The sequence below is a fragment of the Lepidochelys olivacea genome, assembly GCF_965140295.1.
Source record: "Lepidochelys olivacea isolate rLepOli2 genome assembly, chromosome: 3".
Lineage (NCBI taxonomy): Eukaryota > Metazoa > Chordata > Testudines > Cheloniidae > Lepidochelys > Lepidochelys olivacea.
This window is the reverse complement of record NC_140413.1, coordinates 6,706,157-6,733,086: the sequence shown is the minus strand read 5'-3', so window position 1 is coordinate 6,733,086 and position 26,930 is coordinate 6,706,157. Positions and strand designations below refer to the sequence as shown.

The following is a 26,930-nucleotide window of genomic DNA, read 5'->3' as shown; positions in this document are numbered from 1 at the left end:
CTGCTGTGGCCTGTAACTCAGGTCACTGAAACGTGTAGTTTTAGGTTAAATTACAGTCACAGCTTTCCGTCTAGGGAGGTACTAACGACCAGTTTTGAAGTTAGGAGTGGTGGTGTTCTCGATACACACCAATCGCACTGTCTGCTGCCTGGTTTGAGTGAAGCTATTATTTCCTCCCCATTAAAAAGAGGGGAAATCACGACAATGAGTCAGAGAATATGAATCCTGACTTCCCACCCGTTTTAGGTTAGTGTGACTAGCAAACCAACAGAGTTACTCCTGATTTACGGGAATTAGAAGAGAATCAGTCACTGGAGATCCTAATTATTTTCCTTTAAAAAGTGCTTCATATTTGTTTATTACTTTTTTAAAAACTTCCCATAGAGGAATGCAATTTTGTCATTCTTAAAAATTGTCCCAAAATAACCCTAAGGCACAGATTTATATTTTGGTTTGGCTAGAAAACTGTTTTATCTTCACTGATCCTACTTAAAGTTAAATTCACATTATTACATTGTGAAAAATCTCCTCATTAGGTTTCCCCTGCTTAGGGTAAATGGAGATAAACGATGGAAAATTGATCCATCTTGCATTTAACAGCTCTAATGTGCAATGAGGCATTTAGAGAACACTTTTGTCTTAAAATAAATGCCATTTTTAACAGTGACTCGTTTTGAATATTTTTCCTGTATTTAAAATGAGGCATATTTCTTCAGCTGCTTGACTACTCCTGCTTTCTGCTGTTTTAGTGTCAGCTTTATTCAATGTTTAATTATACTGTTTATTGTAAATAAAGTCATTTAAAAATTGGCTTTCTAGTTGCAGTCTGCTTACTCTATTCCTTACAAGGGCCACTGAATTGAATTAAATAGGAAACCTATAGAATATAAAGGCGAAATGGAGTGAAAATGCCATCCACCCCAAGCAGGGAGAACTCAATCAAGCCTTTCTCTCATAAGGCTCCCTGTTACTTTCTGGGGGAGGGACGAGCAGGCTCCAGCCCCAGATGAAAATAAATATGGCCTTGCTCCTGCACCACTAGTAAAGTGGAATAGTATTTTGCCCTATTGTAGCAAGGAAGATTGATCTGGCAAGAGGATGAGGCTCAGGACACCTGGCTTCTACCCCCAACTTCTCTACTGACTTGCTGGGTGTCCTAGCATGAGTCACTCCATCTCTCTGCCCTTCATTTAGAATGGGAATACTACCTCAGAAGAGCATGGTGACTCAATTCTTTAATGGCTGCCCCCTGCTTAGAGGTCCTTGGCTGAAAGTCACTCCACAAGGGTTAATTATTGTTAGACCCAGGCATCTCTTTCAGGGAAAGTTCCCCCAGTTGAATTGCCATTGCTGCGATCATTTAAATGAACTTGTTTATTTGCTGTTCAGCCCACAAGGTGATGGCCCCTTATGAAAAAAGCTCAATACAGTCCTGCATGAGTAGCTCACTGCATGATTTACACGGGTAGTGTTGCAGGGTTTGGCCCATTTGGGTAGAATACTGTAGTGGTTTTTCCTCACCCTGTTTAATCTTATTTATATGGCGGTAGCCATGATACAGCACAGCTTGACTTTTGTGGCACAGTGTAACTTATGCTGCCTCACATGGTTCTCTACCTTCTTGGTAATGCATTAGGAGAGCTCTGGTTAAAGCTGGCACCTCACCTGGCAGCCAGCAGCATTTTCCTTACTGTGAGAGATTTTGCTTATGCAGCCCTGGTGAGGTGGAGGATTACTGATCAGGCCACAGGTACACGCCCCTTTCAGATGGCTAGCTACAAGCACACTTTGCTCCCACGGCTTGAGTAGTATTTGAAAAGCCGAAGGCACCACCTCCCAGCACCTGTTCCACTCGCCCATAATCAGGGGCAGGAGAAATCTTGTCAGTACTAAAAACTGAGACACTTGTTTGGTTCCTGCACCCCCATGGGGCAGAACTCAAGGCCATCATATAGGCAGTGACATGCTTGGTTTTCTGCCACTTAAGAGAGGGTGAGTGCTGCATAGGATACATTCTCCCCCCCCCCCCCCGGCCTGGCAAATGCATGGGCCTGTATTGCTATGACTCCTAGAGGAAAGTTGCTCAGATGGGAGGAGGTTTGAAATGGTGATCCCTTGGGACACCTCTGCTGTAGCTTTCACGGGTGGATGCAGGAGCAGCTGTACTTGGATGTTTGGGATCTATAACCCCTCAAAGGGGTCTCTTATTAACAGTGCTCAGTATGCAAACCCAGTAAGCTGAAGCCAGAGCAAACACCAGACTGGTAAAAAAAAACAAACCAAGTTTATTTTCAACCCTGTTCTATTGAAATAAGAACTGCCAATTCACAGCCACACGTGAGCAAATGAGACTTACCTGCATAAAGAACTAATCTGGTTCATGAAAACACAGTCAAGCCTTTTCCATTGGGAACTACAGCTGCATAGGGTCACATATGGAGAGGGGTTAAGAAAGTGGGGCACGCTCTCTCACCAGCAGTGCTAACATCTTACTTTTTGCATTTCCTTTAGCTTGGACAGTGCTTTTAGATTGGTCTGTTTCCCTTTCTAGCTCTGGACCATTAGCCCAGTGTGGCTGGCTCTGTAACACCACATGGGGAATAATCTAAATCCTATCCAAAAAAAATAGCTTCACTAACCCCCTCTTTGAAGAGCATTAACCATTTCTATCCATATCATATTAACCCCTTGCGGTGACAAGCTAAATGCTTGGCTTGAACCAAGACACTTGGGTTTATTTAACTCCCCATTAGACTCTGCAGCCATGTGGCATCAGAAATTGCCAAAAATGAGGCCTAATGCAAAATGCATTACCACTTAACACTGGGAGCTTTGAACAGCTGTCCCAGAGGGCAAAGCTGTATCTTCAGTAACAGCTCTCCTTCCCTCCTGTCACCACTTGTATTTACTCACACTCATTCCTTTTGTTAAAGCAGATTTTTAAGCTTTCCCTTGTCTTTTGCTTAGGGGAAAACAGCATCAGGGCTTGTGCAGTTGAAACAAAGGTAAAAGGGGTGAATCTGGGGGAGAAGCCTGACTGATAGTGAGGTTGTTGGGTGCAAAAGAGCAGAGATGTGACTCCAAGCAGAGGAGCAACATGGAGGTGAATTAAAGAGAGACAAGGCAATAGTGCTCACTGTACGTAGAAAGAGGCTAAGAAAAGCTACCAAGGCTGAGCAGCAGCAGAGCTGACAGTGTCACACAAAGCAGTTATTTGACAGTTATGATCCCTCATACAGACGTCAGAGATGGAAGAGATCAGTTAGCTCACCCACTCCAACTCCTTGTGACTGATCCAGGAACACTCCTTCCAGCATACACTAAAGATTAAGTCACCAGGGCTTCAAAGCTCCATGGAAGCTTTTCCTTGTATTCAACCTACATTTTTCCCTTTCTGAGCATTTGCTCATTTCAAATCCTGCCAGTAGAGGGCTGCCCTATAGCACTTAACAAGAGCTACTCCCCACAAACAAACTCTGGGTAACTATCAAACAGCTGTGGACAAGTCTTCTGCTTCACAGGGAGGCCATGGAAGGGAGAAAGCAAGGCAGCAGTAGCGTTGAGAGACCTACAGCAGAATAGGGTACCACAAATTTCAAACCTGTGTGTAACTGCACGCATCTTATGCGATGCGCTAGCTATGATTTTGGGCTGCATATGCAGCAGCATCACCCCAGCTGTTAGAGGACAGACTGCACATGGGTAACTCATTTGGAAGACCCAGACAAACTGGAGAGAGCTCAGAGAGGAGAAAGGAAGAGGATGAGAGACCTGGAGGAGCTGACTTTGACAGAACTACAACAGCTCCAGGAGGATTGAAAGACAAACTAAAGGACATCTCACTACTACCTATTCTCTATAGGCCATGACAGGAGAAGAATTCAGCATCAGAGACAGAAATAATGGGGTGAAATTTAGGCTGAATGTCCAAGAAAAATTCTGCCCTAGAAAGCAAGACCTGTTGGTCTAAGGAATAATTTTCCCCCTGGAAGCAGTGGAAGCTCCATTCCTGGAGACATCTAAAAATGAGAATTGACACAACCTAGTGAGTATGTTGTAGGGAAAAAACCCACTCTGGCTGTGGAACAGACTACGTGTGCCATTAGATCTTTTCCATCTTTGCTCACTGCAATTTTGATGGCTCAAAGCTGATATGTGAATATTTATTCTGGAATAAGCTGCATTCATACATTCCACCAAAATCCCTTTCCATGGAAGTGAAAGACATGGGTGTTTCATCATCTCCAGTGAAGAGCACTGGCTTTAACAGCAACATGCAGTAAAAAGGTTATAAGTTCTTCAGCAGATGCATCTTAAAATGATGCTTTTAGGACACATGCAGCTTTATTGTCTCCATATAGATCTGTACCATTTTTACAGCCAGACGCACCCAGGAAAGCTACATGTTCTGGTTAAGTCTGTATGACACAATGAAGGTGAGGGACCTATAATGGGAAGCTAGGGTAAAGGTCATTTGAGCAATCTGAACTTCTTCAAATGTTGGTGCACTTCCTCTTTGGGGTAGGGTCTGAGTGCGATGCAAGTAGCGATGTTCTCTGGCTGCTCTATCCACACTTTGTGATCGATGCTGTGTTGCTTCAGAGTCTCAGCTAGCGTCGTCAAGGCACACTCATCCAGGGCCTAGAGAACAGGGGGGGTGAAAAATTCACTGTGAGCTCAACGTGAGATTGTCATGGGAAGCCAGCAGTAAAGGCAGCCCTCATGCTGACTGATCAGATCTTCCACCTCCATACTACTGCTCCCCACACACGTAGACAATTCTAACACCACTTTCTAGTCACACAGTATCAGAAGGATCTCAAAGCACTTCAACTGCATGTGCAAAATCTAGAGAGAAGAATTACCTGCATGCAACTGAAATGCAGCTAGTTCTGGGATGGAACGTGGCAATCGCTGCTGGTGCAGAATACTTCACAGCTTTTTAGGAATAGAAAAAGAAAAACTCTGCCACTGAAACTTCAAAGGAACTCACACAAAGTTAGCCAGAACATAGCAGTAACCCTTCCATAGGTGCCTAGCGTTCCTTAATGGAGGCAAGGCCTCCCTTTTATGTATTTGTCCAAAATAAGTCCAATTCTTGAGGGTAACTCAAGTCCGCAATTCTGCCTACGGGAGAGAAATCCTTTCACCAAAAACTACCAGGAGTGATTGGCAGAATCTGCTTTCCTGTGATTCAAGGGGCAGACAGGGACAATTACTGGGAAAAGTGTCACCACAGGATGCAGGTGATTAGTAAAATACCATGCTGGGGAGTGCCTAGCACTTTACAGATCTCTCAAACTGTGTCCTAAAATGCTCAGAGTCTAAGGTTTAATCTGTACTACAGAATAATCACGCACCCCTAGCTGATACAGCTATGCCAGCAAATCCCCTGATGTATATGCAACTGAGCCAACAGAAGAGTGCTGCTGATGGTATAGCTCATATTGTTCAGAGCAGTGGTTTAGCTACACAATAGAAAAACCTCCTCCTGTCAGCTTACACTGCATCTACACTAGGGGGCGCTGCCAGTACAGGTATGCAACAACAAAAAATTAGGAGTATAGACAAGCCCCAAGTATGGGCTCTAAATGGGAGCAGATGCTTAAATGGAAGTGAATCTTGACTGCATCTGGAGCAGAGAAGGTGCTCTCTTCCTCAGGATGGGCGGGCATGGACTCTGATGGAGGATTTATTAGACAGTCACAGAACTGGAAGGAACCTCAAGAGCTCATCTAGTCCAGCCCCCTACACTCAGGGGAGGAATAATGATCTAGACCATCCCTGGCAGATGTTTGTCTAACCTGCTCTTAAAAATCCCCAATGATGGAGACTCTGCAACCTCCCTGGGCAAGTTATTCCAGTGCTTCACCCCCCTGACAGTTGAAAAGTTTTTCCTGATGTCCAACCTAAACCTCCCTTGCTGCAATTTAAGCCCATTGCTGCTTGTCCTATCCTCAGAGGTTAGGAAAAACAATTCTTCCTCCTCCTCCTTGTAACAACCTTTTACATACTTGAAAAAGTATGTCCCCTCTGTCTTCTTTTTCAAACTAAACAAACCCAATTTTTTCAATCTTCCCTCACAGGTCATGTTTTCTAGACTTTAATCATTTGTGTTGCTCTTCTCTGGACTCTCTCCAGTTTGTCCACATCCTTCCTGAAATATGGCGCCCAGAACTGGACACATTACTCCAGTTGAGGCCTAATCAGCACGGAGTAGAGCAGAAGAATTACTTCTTGTGTCTTACTTACACCACTCCTGCCAATACATCCCAGAATGATGTTCGCTTTTTTTGAAACTGTGTTATACTGTTGACTTACACTTAGCTTGTGGTCCACTGTGAGCACCAGATCCCTTTCCGTAGTACTCCTTCTTAGGCAGTCATTTCCCATTTTGTATGTGTGCAACTTTTTATTCCTTCCTAAATGGAGTACTTTGCATTTGTCCTTATTGCATTTCATCCTATTTACTTCAGACCATTTCTCCAGTTTATCCAGATCATTTTGAATTTTAATCCTATCCTCCAAAGCACTTACAACCCCTCCCATCTTGGTATCATCCGCAAACTTTATAAGTGTACTCTCTATGCCATTATCTGAATCACTGATGAAGATATTGAACAGAACCAGACTCAGAACTGATCCCTGCGGGACCCCACAAACTATGCCCTTCCAGCATGACTCTGAACCACTGATAACTACTCTAACTAATCCAATCAACATGTATTGGATGGGCACCTAGATACCACACCATTAGCACAATATAAATAGAGATGATTATTCAAGTGCCCAACATATTCAGAAATGGTCATTCAGGACCTACAAGCTCCACACGCTGTGGGCTACCACAACTCCTTTGCACAGATGCTCACTAAACATCTCAGGTGCTTTGCCTGTCACATTGTTCAAGGGTGTATATAAAGGTTGCTACTTTTCTTCCCCACCACCTTCTTCAGTATGCTGAACTAGAAGCAAACGGGTGCATTCTGTCCATGTAGAGGACATTCAGCTCCTGCACGCGACGGGCAGAGAAGCAGATTCCTTCCTGGGTGCTCACACCGTACATCGGATGGTTAGTGTAGGAGGCTGCTACCACACTGATCTACTTTTTTCATGGAAGTGACAAGTCAGCCCAACAAATGGGGCATGGAGTCCTTCAATTCTCTTCCCTCTGGCATTTTCAAGCTTGTGAGCAGTTTTTCCATCTGCATTTGCCTTTCTGTAAAAGGAACCTATGGCTGTGAGGTCAGATGTTACCTGTGAGGGCACTGCAAGAGAGCAGTTTAACACCACTCAACAGTGTGTGATAATCCCTTGGATACTGAATACAAATCTGTTGCATGGGAAATTTCTCCCTTACCCTTGCCTGTGCACAACTCGTTGACTCTAACATCACCCCCCAAGATGTCACAGTGTTCTATCAAACCCGAGCTACCATTCTTCCCTCTCAGCCCTCTTTCTCCCATCTCACTCTCACACAGTTGAGTACTCAAACCTCTTCTTTGTCACCCAGATTTGCATCATCATCTCCACACATCCAGGCTCTTGCCACTTTGCTGCTTCTTCCTTAGCAGTATATCTCCTAGTTTCCCTCTCTGATTTGTAGTCTCTTCCTTGCATTATCTATCTAGTTTAGAGTGGAAGTTCTTTGGGGCTGGGTTTCATTTTCCTGAATGCTTGCAAAGCAATAGATGGTACCATATAATAAGCTTGTCATTCTAGGATAGCTCTCAAGGGCTGGTTTTTCATTCTAGGTTAGCTGCAGAGTGCTGGGCTGGCATTATCTCTAGAACATTGGACAAGTCTTACTGTGACATCAAACCATCTCATAACTCAAGGCTAACAAAATATTACCGTTACCTTTCAGCAGTGGGTGTGAAAACCAAGACTTGAAACCAGACAGGTACCAACAGGAGCAATTTCAGAGATCTCACACACACGACTGCAGATTGAACAATGAACTTCCCCCATGCATTGCTTCAGTTGGGCTATATCAGAATACAGACAGAACCGCAGAATGAAACCAACTCCCTATGCAGACAGCTCCCAAATAAGTGTCTCAAAGCTGCAACAAGTTAGTTTTGAAAAGAACTATTGCCCCCTACTGATCTTTTACTGCCAATAGGCAAATCGACCCTCAGTTCTGGCAGCAAATGCAGTTGCTGAAATAAACATGTTAGGGGGAAGAGATGACGACGTATTACAACAGACTGTAGGAACAATAGGGAAGGATACTTTTTTAATAATTGTGAGACAGCCTCACAACTATGCTTTTCTTCTGTATGAGGCTAGTTTATATGGAATGAGGGACTGATAGCACTAGCTAATGCCAAGAATAACATAGACAAGTATTCCACTTCTACTACTAGGTAAACAATAAAACCTTGCCATCATACAGCACTTATCATTATCCCCATTTTACAGATGAGGAAATGAAGTGGAGAAAGGTCACACAGGAAGTGTAGGTGGAGCTGGCGGAACAGATCCCAGATTTTCTGACTCTCCGTTCCATGCTATAGCCACCAACCACACTGCCTTTGGTAGAAGCGAAGACTGCTAAAAACTGGGTAATTTTCCTCTTAAGTATTCATGTTCTGCTCATACATATGAATAGACCAAGAGCTGGGAAGTAGGTTCAGTAGGACTACTTGGATTTGAGATAAGATATGAGTTCCATAATGCCACGTTTTATCTACACTGCAAGGCCATTCACATGCAAGTTGCTTGAGAAGTGCGTGTAGTGTCCCTCTCAGCTAGTCCACATAAACAGCAGCCTTCAACTCCTGCCAAGCAACAAAACTCTTTCAATAACTCAAGCAACGTGCTAATGACTTGTGAGGGGGGATAGTTACATATGCTGTTACTTATATTCTGAATGTTCAGACCGAGGGAAATCATCGTATGCAGAAGTGTCTGAAAGACACAGCTTTCTAAGGTGTCACAATCGGCCATGCCCTCATCTCACAGTTTAGAAGTAAACAATTCCCACCTTATGGACAGATGGTTTAGAAATTCCCATACAGCAATGCCCCACTGGACAGATACTTGACTATATCAGATTTAACTGTCCTGACTATTGCTTCTCTCTTTATGTCAATGGAGTTTCTTTAATCCAATTGACAGCTGGGACTTGTAGACTCCACAAGTCATTTGAATTCTGGAGCATCATGTGCTGGAACCTGTAGTCTCCATGAGCAACTGAGCATTTGGATCAAGACAGAACCTGCCGGGTGACCAGATGCTCTGGTTTTGCTCTGCTGGGCCTACTTTTCTGCAGCCCTACCCGCCCTCTGCCTTCCCTAAAGCAGGGGCTGCCAAATGTCCTGTGCTTGGGCAGTGCTGGAAGTAAAGCCTGGATGCTTTGCAGAGCCAGGCACCTGCATCCATGCCAGGAGACGCTGCAGGACATTTTCCTGGTTCAGGCGGCTTCGCACCTCTTCCTTGGGCCAGGACGCGGCTTTAGCGCTCGGCGCGCACAAGGGGAGCAGCGCTAGCCCCGGCCCTGGGGCTTTGCCCTCACACGGAGGAATGACGGTTCCTACCGGGATTCGCAGCGCGGACCCACCGCTTGGCGCTAGAGGAAGCCAGGCACCCCGAGGGCTGGTCCCGTCCCCTGCACTGTACGCAGAGCGCCCAGCTCTGCACAAGCCTGCCCTCCCACACGTGCGGGCCTCTTGGGACCCCTCTCCCCACGGGCCCGGGCCTCACCCCCCCCCCCACCACGGGCCCGGGCCTCACCCCCCCCCCCCACCACGGGCCCGGGCCTCACCCCCCCCCCCCCACCACGGGCCCGGGCCTCACCCCCCCCCCCCACCACGGGCCCGGGCCTCACCCCCCCCCCCACCACGGGCCCGGGCCTCACCCCCCCCCCCACCACGGGCCCCTCACCCCCACGTCTCCTGCGCTTCCCCTTCTCCCCACTAGGGGCACTCCAGGCCCCGCCCCCGCCCGGCGCTTCCGCCCGGCCCCAACGCCCACGGGCCATATCGCGTCCCAGGGGCCCCGCCGCCCTTCCCCCGAGCCAGGGGCTCCCCCCGGGGCCCCGCTCACCTCCAGCACCACGGTCCTCATGCTGCCGCCCTCAGCCAGGTAGGCCCCGGTGTCCGCCTGCCCGTAGTGCGCGTGCACCGCCGCCAGGGCCGCGTGGCAGGCCTGAGCCACCAGGGCCCCCAGCGGCCACGAGAGCGGCTCCCGCTGCAGGTCCCCCCGCAGCACCACGTACTGCACCAACCGTCGCCCCGAGCTACCGCCGGGCGCCGCCATCTTAGCGTACGGACACCTGGCGGGAGGGAGAGGCGCGGAGCATGCCGGGAAAAGGGCCTTGCGGTACGGAATCAGCACGCACGGCATGCTGGGAAAACAGGCTAGGCGCCGCCATCTTAATGTACGGAATCGGATGACGGTTACGCGGAGCATGCCGGGAAAAGGGTTTCCTCAGCGCCATCTTCCAGTACGGACTCACTCAACACGCAGGCTATGCTGGGAAAGCAATGCGGGTGCCGCCATCTTGTCGTACGGTTACGGGGGAACGAGAGCGCGTGCGTGCCGGAAATAAACCCTGGGCGGGGCGTCTCCACTTCCTCTTCGGGCAACCGTGCCGCGGGGTATGCTGGGAAAGAGAACAAAGGGAGCTTCGTGACGTATTTCCGGGGGGGGTCGGTACGCGGGAGGTTTGAGCGCGGGATCCGTAGCCGGTTTCCATGGTGCTCGCGGGTGAGTCCTGAAGCCGCAGTAGGAGGGTCCGCGTCGGTGACCCCGTCCCTAGAGCGGGGTCCGGCCTGGCTCAGTCCCCGCGCCCGCCGGCCCGCAGAGCCCCTCCGCCCCGGAGTCCCACCCCCAGAACCCAGGAGTCCGGACCCCCTCCCCTCCCCCTCCCGCCCCCAGGAGTCCGGACCCCCTCCCCTCCCCCGCCCGCCCCCAGGAGTCCGGACCCCCTCCCCTCCCCCGCCCCGCCCGCCCCCAGGAGTGCGGACCCCCCCCTCCTCCTCCTCGCCCTCCCCCTCCCCCGCCCGCCCCCAGGAGTCCGGACCCCTCCCCCGCCCGCCCCCAGGAGTCCGGACCCCCCCTCCCCCTCCCCGCCCGCCCCCAGGAGTCCGGACCCCCCCTCCCCCTCCCCCGCCCCGCCCGCCCCCAGGAGTCCAGACCCACCCCTCCCCCGCCCCGCCCGCCCCCAGGAGTCCGGACCCCTCCCCCGCCCCGCCCGCCCCCAGGAGTCCGGACCCCTCCCCCGCCCCGCCCGCCCCCAGGAGTCCGGACCCCTCCCCCGCCCCGCCCGCCCCCAGGAGTCCGGTCCCCTCCCCCGCCCCGCCCGCCCCCAGGAGTCCGGTCCCCTCCCCCTCTCCTCCCGCCCCGCCCGCCCCCAGGACTCCGGACCCCCTCCCCCGCCCCGCCCGCCCCCAGGAGTCCAGACCCCCTCCTCCTCCCCCTCCGCCCGCCCGCCCGCCCCCAGGAGTCCAGACCCCCTCCTCCTCGTCCCCCTCCGCCCGCCCGCCCGCCCCCAGGAGTCCGGACCCCCTCCCCTCCTCGTCCCCCTCCGCCCGCCCGCCCCCAGGAGTCCGGACCCCCTCCCCTCCTCGTCCCCCTCCGCCCGCCCGCCCCCAGGAGTCCGGACCCCCTCCCCTCCTCGTCCCCCTCCGCCCGCCCGCCCCCAGGAGTCCGGACCCCCTCCCCTCCTCGTCCCCCTCCGCCCGCCCGCCCCCAGGAGTCCGGACCCCCTCCCCTCCTCGTCCCCCTCCGCCCGCCCGCCCCCAGGAGTCCGGACCCCCTCCCCTCCTCGTCCCCCTCCGCCCGCCCGCCCCCAGGAGTCCGGACCCCCTCCCCTCCTCGTCCCCCTCCGCCCGCCCGCCCCCAGGAGTCCGGACCCCCTCCCCCTCTCCTCCCGGCCTCGCCCGTCCCCAGAGTTCGGACCCCCTCCCTTCCCCGCAACCACCAGAAACCCCTCCAAAACAGGAAACAGAACCCCCCTCCCCCAACAGAACCCAGAAGTCCTACTGCCCCCAAACCTCCAGAGCCCAGGAGTCCTGACCCCAGCCACCAGAACCCCTCCCCAAACAGCACACAGGTGTCCCAGTGCCCCCCCGCCCAGAACCCCTTCCTGAACAAGGAATAGAATCCAGGGGTCCCGGCTCCCAGCCCTCCCCACCAACCTGACCACCAGAACCCCTCCCAGGACAGAGATCAGAACCCAGGAGTCCTGTGTCTTCATCCTCACCAGGCTCCAATGCCCACTTGCTTTAACACGGTCACTCCAGTGAAGGCTGCTCTGAGGCATTTTCCTGCACCAGCTGTTTGTGAAAATGGCTTCTCTGCATATGCGCCCCCTTCCCTTCCCTTCCCCTCCCTGTCTGAGGAGCAGGAAGAGTCAATGGGATGCCTCATGAAAATAGATTAAAATTGTTTTATACCATATGCACCTTCAGAAATCAACTTGGAGACATGGTGTCTGTGCTCCTGCTAATGCCTTACAGTCAGCACCTACACCCAGTGCCCTGGGGCAGGCACCCCTGATCCCAGCCATAGAAAAGCCGCAGGTGCAGGGATTTTCATGGGCTGAAAGCATTGTACCATCTAATTCTTTCAGTAGATAACCTAAAATGTAAAAGAGCGATCTCTTCTTTTCAGCACAAATAAGCTTGCGGTGGCAAAGCCCCTAGTGCCTTTGTGGCGTAATTCTACCGGGCAAGTACTTACCACGAAGATCCTTCATTCCACACTACATACTTTTGCCATTGCCTAAGAACTAGACGTGACAATGGAAGAGGCAACAGCTTACCTGAGAGATGGTAAGTTGCTCGAGATCAGACCGCAGCTGCCTTCACCTTTAATGTGGAGCGATGACCTGAAGAAACTATGGGTCTTAAGTGCAAAGTGCTCTTCAGCTCCGTGAAAGTGATACTCTCCTCATTCACAAAAAGAAAAGGAGGACTTGTGGCACCTTAGAAACTAACAAATTTATTTGAGCATAAGCTTTCGTGAGCTACAGCTCACTTCATCGGATGCATTCATTCATTATTTTTTTCCCCCCACTGAATGCATCCGATGAAGTGAGCTGTAGCTCACGAAAGCTCATGTTCAAATAAATTTGTTAGTTTCTAAGGTGCCACAAGTCCTCCTTTTCTTTTTGTGACTACAGACTAACACGGCTGCTACTCTGAAACCTCTCCTCATTCAAAATCACTCCTTAAGATCCATTTCTGCCATAATAATAAAATCTAGCTTTTATGTAGCACTCTTCATCTGGAGATCTCCAAGTACTTTGCAAAGGAGGTAAAGATCATTATTCCTATTTTACAGGTAGGAGAGCTGAGGCAGAGGTGTGAAGTGACTTGCCCAAAGTCACCCATTAGATGTGGGAGCCTGTGTTTCCTGAGGTCCAGTTCAGTGCACTACCCACTAGCCCAGTGGTTTTCAAACTGCGGGTCGTGACCCAGTACTGGATCACGGCAGCTCTGGTCAGCACCGCTGACGGGGCCATTAAAAGTCCTGTCAGCAGTGCTGCCTGGCTAAGACAGGCTAGTCCCTATCTGTTCTGACACCACGCTGTGTCCCGGAAGCAACCAGCAGCAGGTCTGGCTCCTAGGCAGGGGGGCCACGGGGCCCTGCACGCTGCCCCTGCCCCAAGCACTGGCTCTGTACTCGCACTGGTGAGCCAGGGGGGCTGTGCTTGTGGGCAAGAGCCACATGGAGCCACTTGCGCGCCTCCACCTAGGAGCCGGACCTGCTGCTGTCCACTTCTGGGTCTGTGGCGCCAGGACAGGTGGGAAGCCTGCCTCTACACCCCCACTGTGCTGCTCACTGGGAGCCGCCCAAAGTAAGCCCATGCCCCAACCCCCCTCCCCAGCCCTGAGGCCTCCCCAAACCCGGAGCCCCTTCCTGTACCCAAAATCCCTCATCCCCGGCCCCACCCCAGAGCCCTGACCCCCCTCCTGCACTCCAGCCCAGAGCCCCCTCCCACATTCTGAACCCCTCATTTCTGGCCCCACCCCTGCATCCCAACCTTTTGCCCCAGCCCTGAGCCCCTCCCACACCCCAAACCTCTCATCCCCAGATCTGTTTGGTCGCAGGCATCAACAATTTTCTTCAACTGGGTCACTAGAAAAAAAGTTTGAAAACCACTGCACTAGTCTACACTGCATTAAAAAATTAGCCAGCTAGCAATGGCTACATCAAGGGGTAATTAAGACTCAGTCATATACATAAGACCAAAAAGCCCCTTAACTGTAGGTTATTTCTCTTTCCCCTAACCTATATAAGTGTGTCATGATTAGGGTCTCTCCATGTATCATTACAGTGCCTAGCATGATCTGGGTGCTACTATAATATACATAGGCTTGGCAGAATTCAATTCCCCCCACCCCCCCAATTTTGACAGTTAACGTAGATTTTTATTTTTAAGATTTTATCATCCATTAGTATCACTTGTTTTTCAAACATTTGCTGCAAATTAAGGTGGGGGGTAGGGCTAGGGTAGCACTGACAGGGGAGCTGCTGAGAGGTCCAAGACGCCAGGGCACAAAGAAGGCTGTAGTCCTGGCACAGAGGCCCCCGGCCACGACTGCAAGGAGGAGGACAAACCTTTGGCCATGGAGTGCTACTGAACAGTTCTTGCCCAGGGACAGCTCCCACACTCCTGGCTGATGAGTGAGTGGGGCTGGGGCAGCAGAGCTGCAGAGGATTCTCTGCACTGGTGATGCCTGATCACTGAAGGTGCAAGGTGTGGGGAAGCCTGTGGTCCTGGCAGGGCAAAGCAGAGACCCCTGTGGGCAGAGCTGTGAGGGGGAGGAGGAGCCCCCCAGCAATGAGGTAGGCCATTCTGCTGCTGAATGGCTCCTGTCCGGGGTTGGAACCATTCGGCAGTGGGGTGGCCTCTCCAACAGCTGGGGGCTTTACCTCATCATCTCAGTCCTGGCCAGGGGTCTCTGCTCCACTGGGCTTGGACAGCAGCATTCACTGCATCTGGTCCCTGCAGGGATTGGGTGTTACCGGCCCTGAGGCCATGCTGTCATGGGAGTGAAGGAGCTGGGTTGTGACAGCATGGTTGCAGAGGACTCCATGTATCCCCGGGGCTGGTGATACCTGATCCCTGCAGGCATGTGGTGAGGGGACTGTTGCTTCCTCCAACAGTTACTAACTGATTTTTTTCGTTGATTTCAGTGTGTCAGCTGAAATAACTGACGTCTATAGATTTTTAAATCCTGCCCAGGCTAAATATAAATAAATAATTGCAGACTGGATTTATCTGTTTTTTCCTTTCCTGGAGGGGTCCTATCCCATCTGGAAAAGCTGGAAGCTCATGCACGGAAACTAGCACTGAAGCAAGAAGAAACTCAACAGCAGCAGGAGAATTTGGTCAGGCTGAGAGCAAGAATCCAGGAGCTGAGACTCCAAAGAGATGAACTCCAGACCAAAGTGAACCTGCAGCAAGTTGGGGTAAGAATTAGGTGCTTGTCACGTACAAGTGGCAGAAGGTCCCTGACCGACTTCTGTCCTTCCAGACTGTGTGATTGACTTATTTATATTATTTCTCTAATACAACTAGCTGCTATTCTTTCCCTTCACTTTTTTTAAATAACTTCACGGTGCTGGCTTGAGAAAACGCAAGACTGAAGTCCTGCTCACAGAGCAGGTGCAATGCTGCCATGCCCTGCTACTTACAAAGAAACTGTTGTGCCCCCTATCCTAGAACTTTTTTCTTCTCCTGTCACAAAACAGTATTCCAAGCAGTTTGTCTTGCCCTGCTCTGAGCAGAGCAAATCCCCAGCAGCAGCCTGGGCCACCCTTCATCCAGTGAATACTTGATGTTTCAGTGACTTCTGAGCGGCTTTTCTTTCATGTCTTGTCTTTTATAGCTCATCAGGCAGGAAGGAGCTACCAGCAGTAATGTGGAGCCCGTCCAAGGAGCAGAGACCGGAGGGCAAGCTCTTCTAAAATGGAAAGTGGAAAATGTGAAGGCCATGCTGCAAGCCTTTCATCTGACAGGTAAAGCCCTGAGATCCATGCAAGCTCTGACTCGTGCCCTGCAGTCCATAGTCAGTTCCTGTATGTGGGGCTGATAGGTGTCCTTGATCCCAGCCACTGGTTTTGTAGCGTTCTCATTTTGAAGGATGAACTTGCTATCAAGCTGATTGTTTTCTATTAAAAGTGATTCTATTGTGCTTTTAAATAACAGTCATTAAGAGTGTTGAGGTGCTAGAAGATAACTGAGTTTGAAAGAGATTAATTCATCTAGGGTTGATTCCCTTTGTCTGTCACCTCGGATTCTCCATCCACCACTAGAGGCTTCCATGATACTGAGTTAACACACCGTGTTCAGAACAAATTCTCATTGGCTGAGCCTTCCCTAAGGGCAGGATACTGTTTCTAACGGTCTCTGAGCCTTTTCAAATTACTACTTTAATGGGCGTCACTTTCACCACAATTTCCAGTTTCTCTAATTGAAATGTTATTGAACCAATCTTGCCACGATGCAGATGAGCTGATTAGGGGAGCATTTCTCAACCTTTTTGGATGACTGTGTATCAGTTTAATCAGTCTTGGACCTTGGCTACGCCCGCCAGAGCATGCTGCCTTCCTCCACTCAACTGTGCATTCTTTAACTCAGCACTGAGTGTGGACTTCTCATGATGGGAAGACTGGCTTGGAGTAGCCCAAGCTCCATAGCAGGCTAGAGTGCATGCACGTGTGTGGAAGCTGAGCAGAAAAATACCAGGACCCAGCACAGAAGCTCAGTGGAAGAAGTTGGGAACCTGGAGTACTGCGGGTCACAAAATCCTGAACCCACTAGAAGATTGAGGGGAGGGTTATAAAAAATGATTCCAGGGTTCATGCCTCTTAATTCTTCCAAATCCTTAATCCTCTTAGGAGCCCTGTCTAAGGACTAAATGTGTGTAGTGTATTCCATATGTAGAACAACAAAAATTGAGCTGTCCATGCCCCCTTAGCAAAGCTTTCTTACAATAGTGTTCTAGAATGGTGCTGAATAAAGACCCCTTTTTGTACCCAAGGGATTAGTGGGAAATTGACCAAACGAGGAGTCTGTTTCTGCATCAGCACTGCTTATGAAGGCACCTACCTGGACTCCTACTACCTCGACCTCCTCATACAGCAACCAGTCCAGATTCATCACCACTCTGTCCCCATCTTCATCCCCTTGGAGCAAATAGCCAAGAAGTACTTGCAGACCGACATCAAATGTTTCCTGGCTATGTTGTCTGATCACCTGAATGCTTATGCTGGAAGGAAATACCAGGCAGATCAGTTACAGGTACCGATGGCCCCAGCAACCACATTAATCTATTCTTGACCTTTTGTATGTACGAAAAGGGAGATAAATTATATGAGAGGGTTATCTACCCACATGTATTTGGGGGAGTGGGTGAAGTTACAATAAATATGAGGTGGGAAGGACTCAAGATTGTGTGGCTTGAGAACCAGGGATCTGAGAGTTCTAATTCCACTTTTGACAGTCACTGGGTATGCACTTGAGTAGGTCATTAAACCATTCTACGTAGGTTTCCACATCAGTAAAATGCAGAACATGACAGGGTGTTAAGAGGGTTAATGAGTTAACATTTAAGCTCTTTGAAGACACATGTTAAGTAAGTATTGCATTCCAGGTATGTGTGGTAGGAGGAGAGCTAAACACACACAATAATATCTTTTGTTTAAATCTTAGAAACTGTGTTAGGTTGTAAATATCCTAAAAGCCTGTGGGCATCAGAGCTTGCATGGTATTTTTATGCAATGAAAATTGTGCAGAGAATTGTTTGTGTCAGAATCTGTATAGGAAGCTGTTAAGACGTAGCTCCTACAAAGGAGCACTCAAGGTTCCAGTTTTAGGTGTTGCATTGCTTATTATAGCATGAAATATGAACTCACTTGAAAACTGATGGAAATATGTCTTAAATGTGTTCGCATGCATAACTAAAATATATATAAAAACAAAACTCATTGGCTTTAGAAAAATAAACATGTGCAAGTCCAGGAAACGTGGAGTTAAGATTCCACAAACAACTTCCACTCTGTTCCACCCCATATCCACCACACAGTCCATCTATATCCCTGAGAGACTCAGACTTGTACCTTCTCCAAACTGCCCTGATTCTCTAATATTTTCCCTCTAGCTTTTGTACACAGAACAGACATATTCCTCTCCTCCTCCCACCTGCCCTCTATACTCTGTATTGCAACATCTTCGTATCTTTTTAGCGGAGGGCATTTGCTGATATTAACCATTGTTAAAATCACAGTCCGCCATGTTCACTCTGTCTACTGAATACAAATGCCACAATCCTCATCTGTTGTAGGGATGATGTTCTATGTGTCAGGATACAGGGTGGGGTAGATTTCAGATATTTTGTGCAGTCTAAACTTCAGGTTTCCTGACTTGAAATAAAAACGTGTGCCAGCTCTGATGTTTTTACTGCGAGGTTTTTGTTTGAGGTATGTACAATATGTTTCCAACCTTAAATCTGTCAGACCTAAGTGTGTTTAAGATTTAGCTAAATGGGAGAAATCCCAGCCCCGCTCTCTGAGTGAGTCCCTTTCATAGTGTCGTGCTTCTGTTTGTCTTCGTCCCTACAGGACCATTTTTCAGCCTTTCTCGAAGGAACCTTGCAGAGAAACTCCTTGCATAATGTATTGTTCTTTAATTATGATGTGGAAACAGAAAGCAAGACCTTTCCATTCAGAGCAAAGCTGGTTTACGGCAATCTCACCCGTAGTCTTCCAACTGAGGCCATTATTACATGTAAAGGTAAAAGAAGGACATCTGTGTCCAATCAGAGAACATTTGTATGGAAGCAAGACCGTAGCAAAATAATCTGCATTGGGGCTTTCATAGTCTGTTTTTATTATTATTAAATAATAGTCTGGTCATATTATTATGGTTCACTATTTGAACTTCAGGCCAAGAAAGAAATGAGCAGCTTATTTTATTTCTTGAGCCCTCTGGAAAAGCAAGTCACGTGATTCCTATGTAGCTAGAGCTTTGTTCCGCAGAGGTTGTGGCCTCATGTTATAAACATTTTACAGACTTGTTACAGCTCCCATCTTAGCCGGGCTGTAAGATGGTTCTGGATCATTAGGGGCATTGTCGGGACTGAGGTGTATGGGAAACCAGGACTGGAATGAGTGTGTGTGCAGGAGTGCACATACAAATAGTCTCAGAAAAATGCATGTTAATTTGTTACCTTGAATAACTTCAAATAACAGAAAAATGCTAAAATTCATAGACTGTAGAGCCAGAAGGGACCATTGTGATCATGTAGTTCATAGATTATATTAATAGATTATATTATTATATTCATATATTATAAAGCCAGAAGGGACCGTTGTGAACATGTAGTCTGATCTCCTGTGTAACACAGGCCAGAGAACTTCCCTGAATTAATTCCTGCTTGAACTAAAGCAGATGTTTTTAGAAAAACATCCAGTCTTGATTTATGAATTGCACATGATGGAGAATTGGCCACATGTTGCCCTGGTCCCCACAGGAATATATGAAGCTCTGTGCCAAGCACGCAGGCCAAATCAACCTGTATTCTAACAATTGAGGAACCTGCCATGTTACAACTCAATTCCCTGAAACAGAAAGTTTGGAGGATAGAGGGGCTCATAATGAATTCAGAAGTGTGCACACTCTCAGCCATAGTTACAACTTGCTCAAGTATCCCACTTATCCACTGTGGTAAAGATTATCCCATGATTTCTCTCCACACTTATGAAAGCCTTGGGATTGGAAAACCTCTCTCTCTGGGTGAGGAAGGAGGAAGAGCTTTCATTGTGAATAAGATTTGATACTGTGTAGTTTGACGGCATTGGCCTGTACAGTATACTAGAAAGCAAGTGATGGCACAGGGGGAGATAGGCAGTGTGATTATGGCTCTCACCTGAAACATGAAGGGATAATATGAACTATAGTGACAGAAAGCTTTGTGCCTGGGAATGGTCTGCCTGTCCTCCCCATCCTCTTCAGGAAATCTGTCCTCCCTCCTCCATAATATTGTTTTTCTATTATCATAGTCTTGGACCAGGACCCTGTTGTGCTAGGCGCTGTACAGGCACAGCACAGAGACAGTCCCTGCCCGCAAAGAGCTTACAATCCAAATATATGACAAGAGAGAACAGATGGACATAAACAGACTGACAGGGGAATCATGAGATAATACTGGACAGCAGTAAAGCCTTTGAGGCAGGGACCATCTCTTATCCAAATTTCCAATGATAGAAACGTTTTATAGTCAAATTATAGTGCTTGTCATATTACAGTCTCCCCATCGGTTTGTGATGGGCTGCCATAAATGTTAAGGGTTGGTCTAAGAAATCTAGGAGTTCCTCTTGATCCAAAGCAGTTGCGAGGTTTGCACTGTCTGACAGCCTGTTGATTCTGATTCTGCTTTCTGTGGATTCTTTCCCAGAATGTCCCTGTACCGCAGGCTTACGTACAAGGAATAGGCAAAAGACTTCATGGTTAAAAAGCAGCCAGTTTGTGGCTTCTGCTCCCTATCTGTGCTTCGTAGCAACACTTACCTCCTGTGGGTGCAGTGAGGGTTAATGAGTTAATGCGAGGCTTTGTGCGCCTTTAATATTGCCCCAGCAATTATCTTGCAGAAAGACCCTGCAGCTGGGCCGCCTGAATGGGGGGCTCTGACTCTTTTGCTCTGCACCTGGTCCAGTGACGGGCTAGACAGAGCTCTGGGGAAAGGAGCAACTCGAGCTACTCTTAGCCAGTTGCTGGTTGTCTGGAGGCCCCATTGGCCAAACAGCAGAGCTGGTATGCGGGCGGAACACCACCTTCAGTCTCCCGCTTCCCTCTGCCACTTACAACACCAAAGGGAGTCTGATCTCCTGAAGCTGTTTCTTCCCCCCCCCCACCCCATCAGCCCTCTGCAGATGAAGCTGTGGCCTTTGCCCAACAAGTTCAGATACAGCAGTTCTGAGCACCAATGTCTGAAAGATAAGCTGCTCCCCCGGCACTTCCCTCACGTTTACACACCCCGAGCCATGCTTAGGGTTGCCCCCCCCATCCAAGTTTTACCTGGACAGTCCAATTTTTGGCTTCTGTGTCCGGGTGTCATTTAGGGTTGCCAGGTACCTGGCTTTCGACTGGAAGTCTGGTTGAAAAGGGGGCCTGGCAACCTAAATGGCACCCGAACCAAAAGTCCGGTTACTATGGGGAGGTATCGTGTCATTAAAGATCTTGCTCAGCTGGGGTTCTTCTACCTGCCAGTGATGGGGAGAGGAGCATGTGACGGGCGGGACCTTGGGGGAAGAGGCGGAGCAGGGGCGGGGTCTTGGGGGTCCAGTTACCAGCAATTCGAAAGGTGGCAACCCTACCCATGGCTGTCTCAATGCCAGGAAAAAGTGGGCCTGGAGCCATTTCCTCTCCAGTGCTGGGGGAGAGACTCACTCAGAGCAGCTGCATGTCAGGGGAGACAGAGTGGAGAGTAAGGAAGGTGGAACAGAGGGGGAAGGGAGGGTGACAGATGAAACCAGATGGGACTCCCAACATATGCAGAGGTGGGGAGAAGAGAAATCAGAAGCAAGGAGCTTTGTGTTAGGGGTAATACTGAGTTCCTTTCAGCTACACTGATTTGTTGGTTTCTCTCTGAAGCAGGGGATGTTTCTGCCTCTCTGGTGGAGAAGACAGCAGCTCATTCAAACTTATTCCGCCACACAGCTCTGCACAAAGCCTTTGATTCCTTCAAAAGAGCAGCAGAAAGTCTGGATCAATCGATGTAAGCAGACAACGCCCTGTCCCCAGGTGAAATGCACTTACAATGCTTTCTGATCGCTGTAAAGCTCCCTGGGAGGTTGCTACTGTGTAAATGCTTTTTAGACTGGACTGCAGCAGAGTTTCAGGAAAATGCCTGAGGAATAGCTAAACCAGTTCATAGTACTGAGAACACTGTCTTCTTGAGCGGCCCTTAGATGCCTGGTCTCTGCATATCCTTCTAGAGCCCTTCTCCTCTGGCGAATTGCTAACGGGTTGCTGACAGATTAACAACATAGTTGCTATCATGGCTCCATAATACTTCACGAGACTGGACAGCAGACAGACACAGGAAATCCATCTCCCCATTGGAATGGTAAACCAGAGACTTTCAGAGTTGTCAGGTAAACTTCACAAAAGTGTAACAAAACTTAGCCCTAGTGAAAGCTGTCAGGGAAACACCCACGGGGCTTGCAGTCTTCCCTGTATCCCTCCAGCTGGTATCAAATGGTGTAGAGCAGGTGTAAGCTTCCTCTAGGTTGCTTTGCAAATGGCATGTTTAGTTCTAGGCCTCATGCTGAGCTTATTAAGGAAGGCTCCAATTCTGCAACTGGATTCATGCAGGACAACCTCCATGACTTCCATAGGGCTCTGTATAGGTGCAATGTTTCTACTGCATAGGTCACGGCCTATGTTAGCTGTTAGTGCTGACTGTGAGAGTGCATTTTGTGACGAGAGCTCTTACCCTCCGTGAGGTAGACTACGGGCTTGACTACAAATTCATTATTAATGGCACTTTCACTTTTTAACTTGTTACTAAATATGCCTCATGATTAAAACTGCAAGAATCTTAAAAATCTAATTTACTTTTCACTATGATGGTGGGCAATTATTTCTCTCAAGCCTGATGAGTGATATTTGACTAGGCAATTCTTCTTCCCACTTCCCATGTACCAGCCCAGTGCTGCAGTGGTTGCAAATGCAGCAGGGAAATGTTTGATTTATTTTGGTTTGTTCCAGAGGAATTTTAAAAATAGTTTATTAAAACTCTTGAAGATAGTTTAGGAGTCCAAATTTAACCTGACCATCGTTTTAAATTGCAACCTGAAGTTCTATGGCACATTGGCTGAGATTTATTTTATTACAACTGCATCATTTCTGAGTGGAAGACTATGCTTCTGATGTTCAGAGTTAATTTGGGGAGGGTGCTCAGGAAGATTTATGAAAGAACTGAGCAGATGGTTGCAGAAAATTCCTGCAGGTTGCTGTTGCATAATGTACGGCCTCTAACTAGATTCCTGTCTGAAAATGTCTTTGTTCATAACAGCTAGCATCCTCCATCGTTTTTTAGAATGGTGAAAGGCAGTTTCTTCCTTTGCCTGTTGCAATGCCATTGCTGCTCCCTCTGCCACTGCAGTGGCATCTACCGCTGACTAGGTGTGCAGATTGTGGGGGGGGGGCTTTGACACAAGCAAATACCATTCTATTTCTGCAGAGCATGCAGGAGCATATCTATGGGGAGCGATAGGTTAAGGGGGGATTTCTCTCTTCCTCTTGTGAGAATGAAATGACCTGTCCACCTAACCATATGTTATAGGGAAGAGGAGCCCTCAAATCTACACCTGTGACCCTCTGCAGCCCCTTGTCTCTGGGCACAGATTACACTGATCCGGTACAGGTATTACAAATGAACATTATTTCCTAAAGATTTTTAGTTTTAACTTCACAAAAACCTCCTCTAGCTTGGAAGTAACAATTATTAAACTGAAAAGTGTAATGTGTTAATTACAGAGAATAGAGGGACTGGGTTCCTGCTGAAGCCTGGTTGATTAACCATCTCAGATAATTACTAATGTTATATTACCTGTGGCAAAAGTCATCAGAAAAGGAACTTACTGACCTTCTGTTTCAGATAAATTAGTTTTCAGAAACTGCCAGTATTAGAACTGCAAATGAGGTCTTCTAGTCCATTGCTCACACGCCCTTAGCCAGTTTGAGTGTTCCGTGGAGCCTGATTTCCAGTTTGTGTAATTGTAAATGACTCAAACAAAGCTTCACCCATTTCACTCAGACCTTTTCACAAGTTAATGGATCTTAGTGTGAACAAGTTTGCCCAATAGCCTTCCTTCCTTCCTGTTTCTCGTTGTGTGACACTACATAATTTTGCTTTCTCCTTGGTGTTTATATTCATGGTATAAGTAATGAAGGGTACTATGGGCTGAGGAGTCCAGGAGCAGTCATACATGAGGTGACACTACAGAAACAACAAACCATTTATTGTCTTGCATGTGCATTTTTCTGTGACTCAGTCAAAGTTAGCACAGTTCTTGAGGTAGCAACAGGCAGGAAAACCAGCCAGTCAAATTGCACCCCCCTCCCACACTTATTCTACAGGGCTCTTTGACCTATTAGCAGAAAGCTAGGGATGTCACTTAAAGGAAAGTGCAGAAAGCCTGATCTTTCAGGATCTCAGACAGCCCTCAGACAAGAGCAAGCAGGTTCTTGCATGCCAACAGGAGGGGTGCGCTGTAAGAACCTAGATGGAACATAGAGGTCAGACCACTAGCATGATAAAAATTTAGTCATTTAGTCACCTGGCTCTGGCCCGGGCCTGCTGACTTGGGCTAAGGGGCTGTTTAATTGTGATGTAGAAAATTGGCAGCCTGAGCTCTGGGACCCTCCCACTTCACAGGGTCTTAGAGCCCAGGCACCAGCCCAAGCCTGATTGTCTACACCACTACACTGTTGACATACCCACAGGCAACAGGAGTAGCAGAGGCTGTTTGTTTCTAGCACTGAGGGAGACCTACGCAGTCTGTTCCTGAGTGTGTTTGAATTGCATAGCACAGGGGCTCAAACTTTTCCAAGGGGGACGGGGGACTAAACCTAAGGAAAGTTTCCTTCTGAACACTACTGGTACCATCATATCCCTCTGGCATCTACTGCGATTACTTTGCCAGGTAAGGCTCTAATTCATTTAACTGTCTCCAATGCTATGAGTGTTTTGCCTTGCTTGGAAATATTAATTGCTCTCCATTCTTTTATTCCTCTCGCTTCCCTGCTCATGCTTCTGTGATGCCTGTTCCCCTTCTCATCCTTGTCCCTTATACGTATGTTCTTGCTCACTGGAGCCCTTCTCCCCAACATCCACTGCCCAGCTATCTCATCTTCTGCTCCCCTTAGTCCCTGGATCATGCTACTATGTTAGTTTTTCCCCTAGATGTTCCTTGGTAGTTGCTGGTTCCTGTTTCCTTTTCTTCACAATAGCCCATTTGAGAGGGAGCTACATTAGTCCCTCTTTGTTTCCGGCAGCTTTTCAGGCTCTTTTCAATGGAGACAGCTGTAGAAGCTGCTGGGACCACCAAGGCGGTGGGTGTAGGACAATGTGACCAAGGCTCTCCAAGGCCACTTCAGCCTGCAATGCGGGAACCATGTAGGAACAAATGTTCTTGAGCAGCTCTTCCCAACCCTTGTGAGCCATCCTACTGCCTGAGTCTGCGGTATGAACCTCAGTCTCAGAGGAAACCTTTCCTTCTTCCCAAGGGTGAACTAGTGGAGGTAGATTTGGGAAGAAAGAGTGGCGGAGGAGAAAGCCAAGGCTCTGCAAAGTTTGCTGGCCCTTTTGGAGATGGGAAAACAAGTGGCTGGAGCCTATAGAAGTGATCTGAGGGCTGGGGCCTTGCTCTACCTGTTTACACCTGTGCAAAGTATATGTAACCCCATTTTAGGTACTACACAGTTCCCCATTACCTAAGCACCTCACACACTTTATTTATCCTCAGAACCACTACCACCCCCTTTGAGATCGGCCAGTATTATCTCTATTTTGGGGCTGGGAGAGGGATACCCAGCGAGACTAAGGCCCCGATCATTGAAGTCAATGGGAGTTAGGAGCCTAAATGCCTTAGGCCCAGATCCTCTAAGTGATTTGCACAATGTCTCAGAGGGAATCTGTGACAGAACAGGGACTTAAACTCAGGTTTCCCAACTCCTAGGCATCTGCTTTAACAAGTAAACTGTCCTCCTCCCTCTGGTCTGGTGGTGTATACGCCCACTTTGCACAGCTGTAAGTGACAGTGCAAGGCAGTGGTGCATGAGACCTACACTTTAATTGTGGCTGCACTGGCCTTGATGTTCTTAAGCCCAAATTCAGACCTGGTGTAAATGGCCATACTTAGAACCCCCTGAGCTCAGCAAAGCTGCACCCACCTATAGTAGGGTGACATGCCAAATGGGTGTAAATTACTTGTTTCCCCCACTCCCAAGAGCAAGCAAGCTGTACAAGCTACTTTCCTTTTCTGCCTCTATTTAGAGTATGACCAACTACCACTTCATTTACACCACCACTGAATTTGGGACTGGGTGATGTTCATGACAGTGAAACCCACAAGGGCTCTGGTCCAGTGGATGAAGAAGATTGCTGTGAGTCAAGCCCTTTGGATTTTATTTCCAGCTAAGTAAGCTTGGGGCAAGTCACTTACATCTGGTCTAACTAGAAAATTAGGTCCATTTAACCACATTGGTCACGTGAAAAATCCACACCCCTGAACCGTGTAGTTAAGCTAGACTAAGTCCCCATGAAGCCAGTGCTAGGTCAACTGACTAATTCTTCCATCGACCTAGCTACCCCCTCTCAGGGGGATGAATTACTTACGCCAGCAGGAGAAAGTCAGCCGTGCTGCCACAGTGTTTAAGTGTAGGCAAGCCCTTACGCACCTTTGAAAAGCCCCCTGAGCACCAATCTACATCTTTAGGCCCCTGAATACCTTTAAAAATTGGGCCTCTTTGCCTTAGTTTCCACATCTGGAAAGGGCCTGAAGATACTCACTGCTGTGAAGTGCTGGCTGACCTCCAGCTGAAAAGGTGTTATACACGTGCTAAGGATTTGTATTACTCTCTCCTAGTAGCTTCACAGCTCAGAGAATGTATTTACACTACAGGCCTGGAAATTCATGTGGGGACGTGTTTTCCCTTCCTTGCTGTGTTTGCGCAGAGCCCCTCATGGGGTGAGGCCATGAGGCACTTGACCATCCAGCAGCCTCAGCCAGAGCATGGAAGTGTTCAGGACAAACTGGACACAGAATCACTGTCTTTTAAATTCAACTTGTTCTATTCAAGAATCTAGAGAAATAATTACACTGCTTTTGTTTTCAAATAGAATATTGGATGAAGGCTTTAATAAAACAGTCTTGTTCTTTGCCAATACCTGTCCATCTCG

General features: G+C 48.5%; 2 protein-coding genes across 4 annotated transcripts; one reads left to right on the top strand and one right to left on the bottom strand.

Annotated features, from left to right (window-relative positions):
- Nucleotides 1-4,325: 4,325 nt before the first annotated feature.
- On the bottom strand, nt 4,326-10,365 carry PTRHD1 (peptidyl-tRNA hydrolase domain containing 1). The gene is made up of 2 exons (XM_084624726.1): nt 10,051-10,365; nt 4,326-4,641 (listed from the first exon to the last, which is right to left on the bottom strand). Exons 1-2 carry the CDS (start codon nt 10,348-10,350, stop codon nt 4,471-4,473), a joined length of 471 nt encoding a protein of 156 aa, XP_084480852.1. The 5' UTR covers nt 10,351-10,365; the 3' UTR covers nt 4,326-4,470.
- Nucleotides 10,366-10,469: 104 nt separating this feature from the next.
- Nucleotides 10,470-26,890, top strand: CENPO (centromere protein O). 3 transcript variants are annotated; one of them, XM_084624724.1, is made up of 7 exons: nt 10,470-10,604; nt 12,622-12,782; nt 15,260-15,429; nt 15,849-15,978; nt 17,004-17,263; nt 18,583-18,754; nt 21,614-26,890. In XM_084624724.1, the coding sequence occupies exons 2-7, from the start codon at nt 12,752-12,754 to the stop codon at nt 21,739-21,741; spliced, it is 891 nt and encodes a 296-aa protein (XP_084480850.1). In that variant the 5' UTR covers nt 10,470-10,604; nt 12,622-12,751; the 3' UTR covers nt 21,742-26,890. The 3 variants fall into 3 exon arrangements, with proteins under 3 accessions (XP_084480850.1, XP_084480851.1, XP_084480849.1); XM_084624725.1 differs by lacking the exon at nt 10,470-10,604 and adding an exon at nt 10,618-10,713 and having other exon boundaries at nt 21,617-26,890; XM_084624723.1 differs by lacking the exon at nt 10,470-10,604 and adding an exon at nt 10,618-10,713.
- Nucleotides 26,891-26,930: the final 40 nt, after the last annotated feature.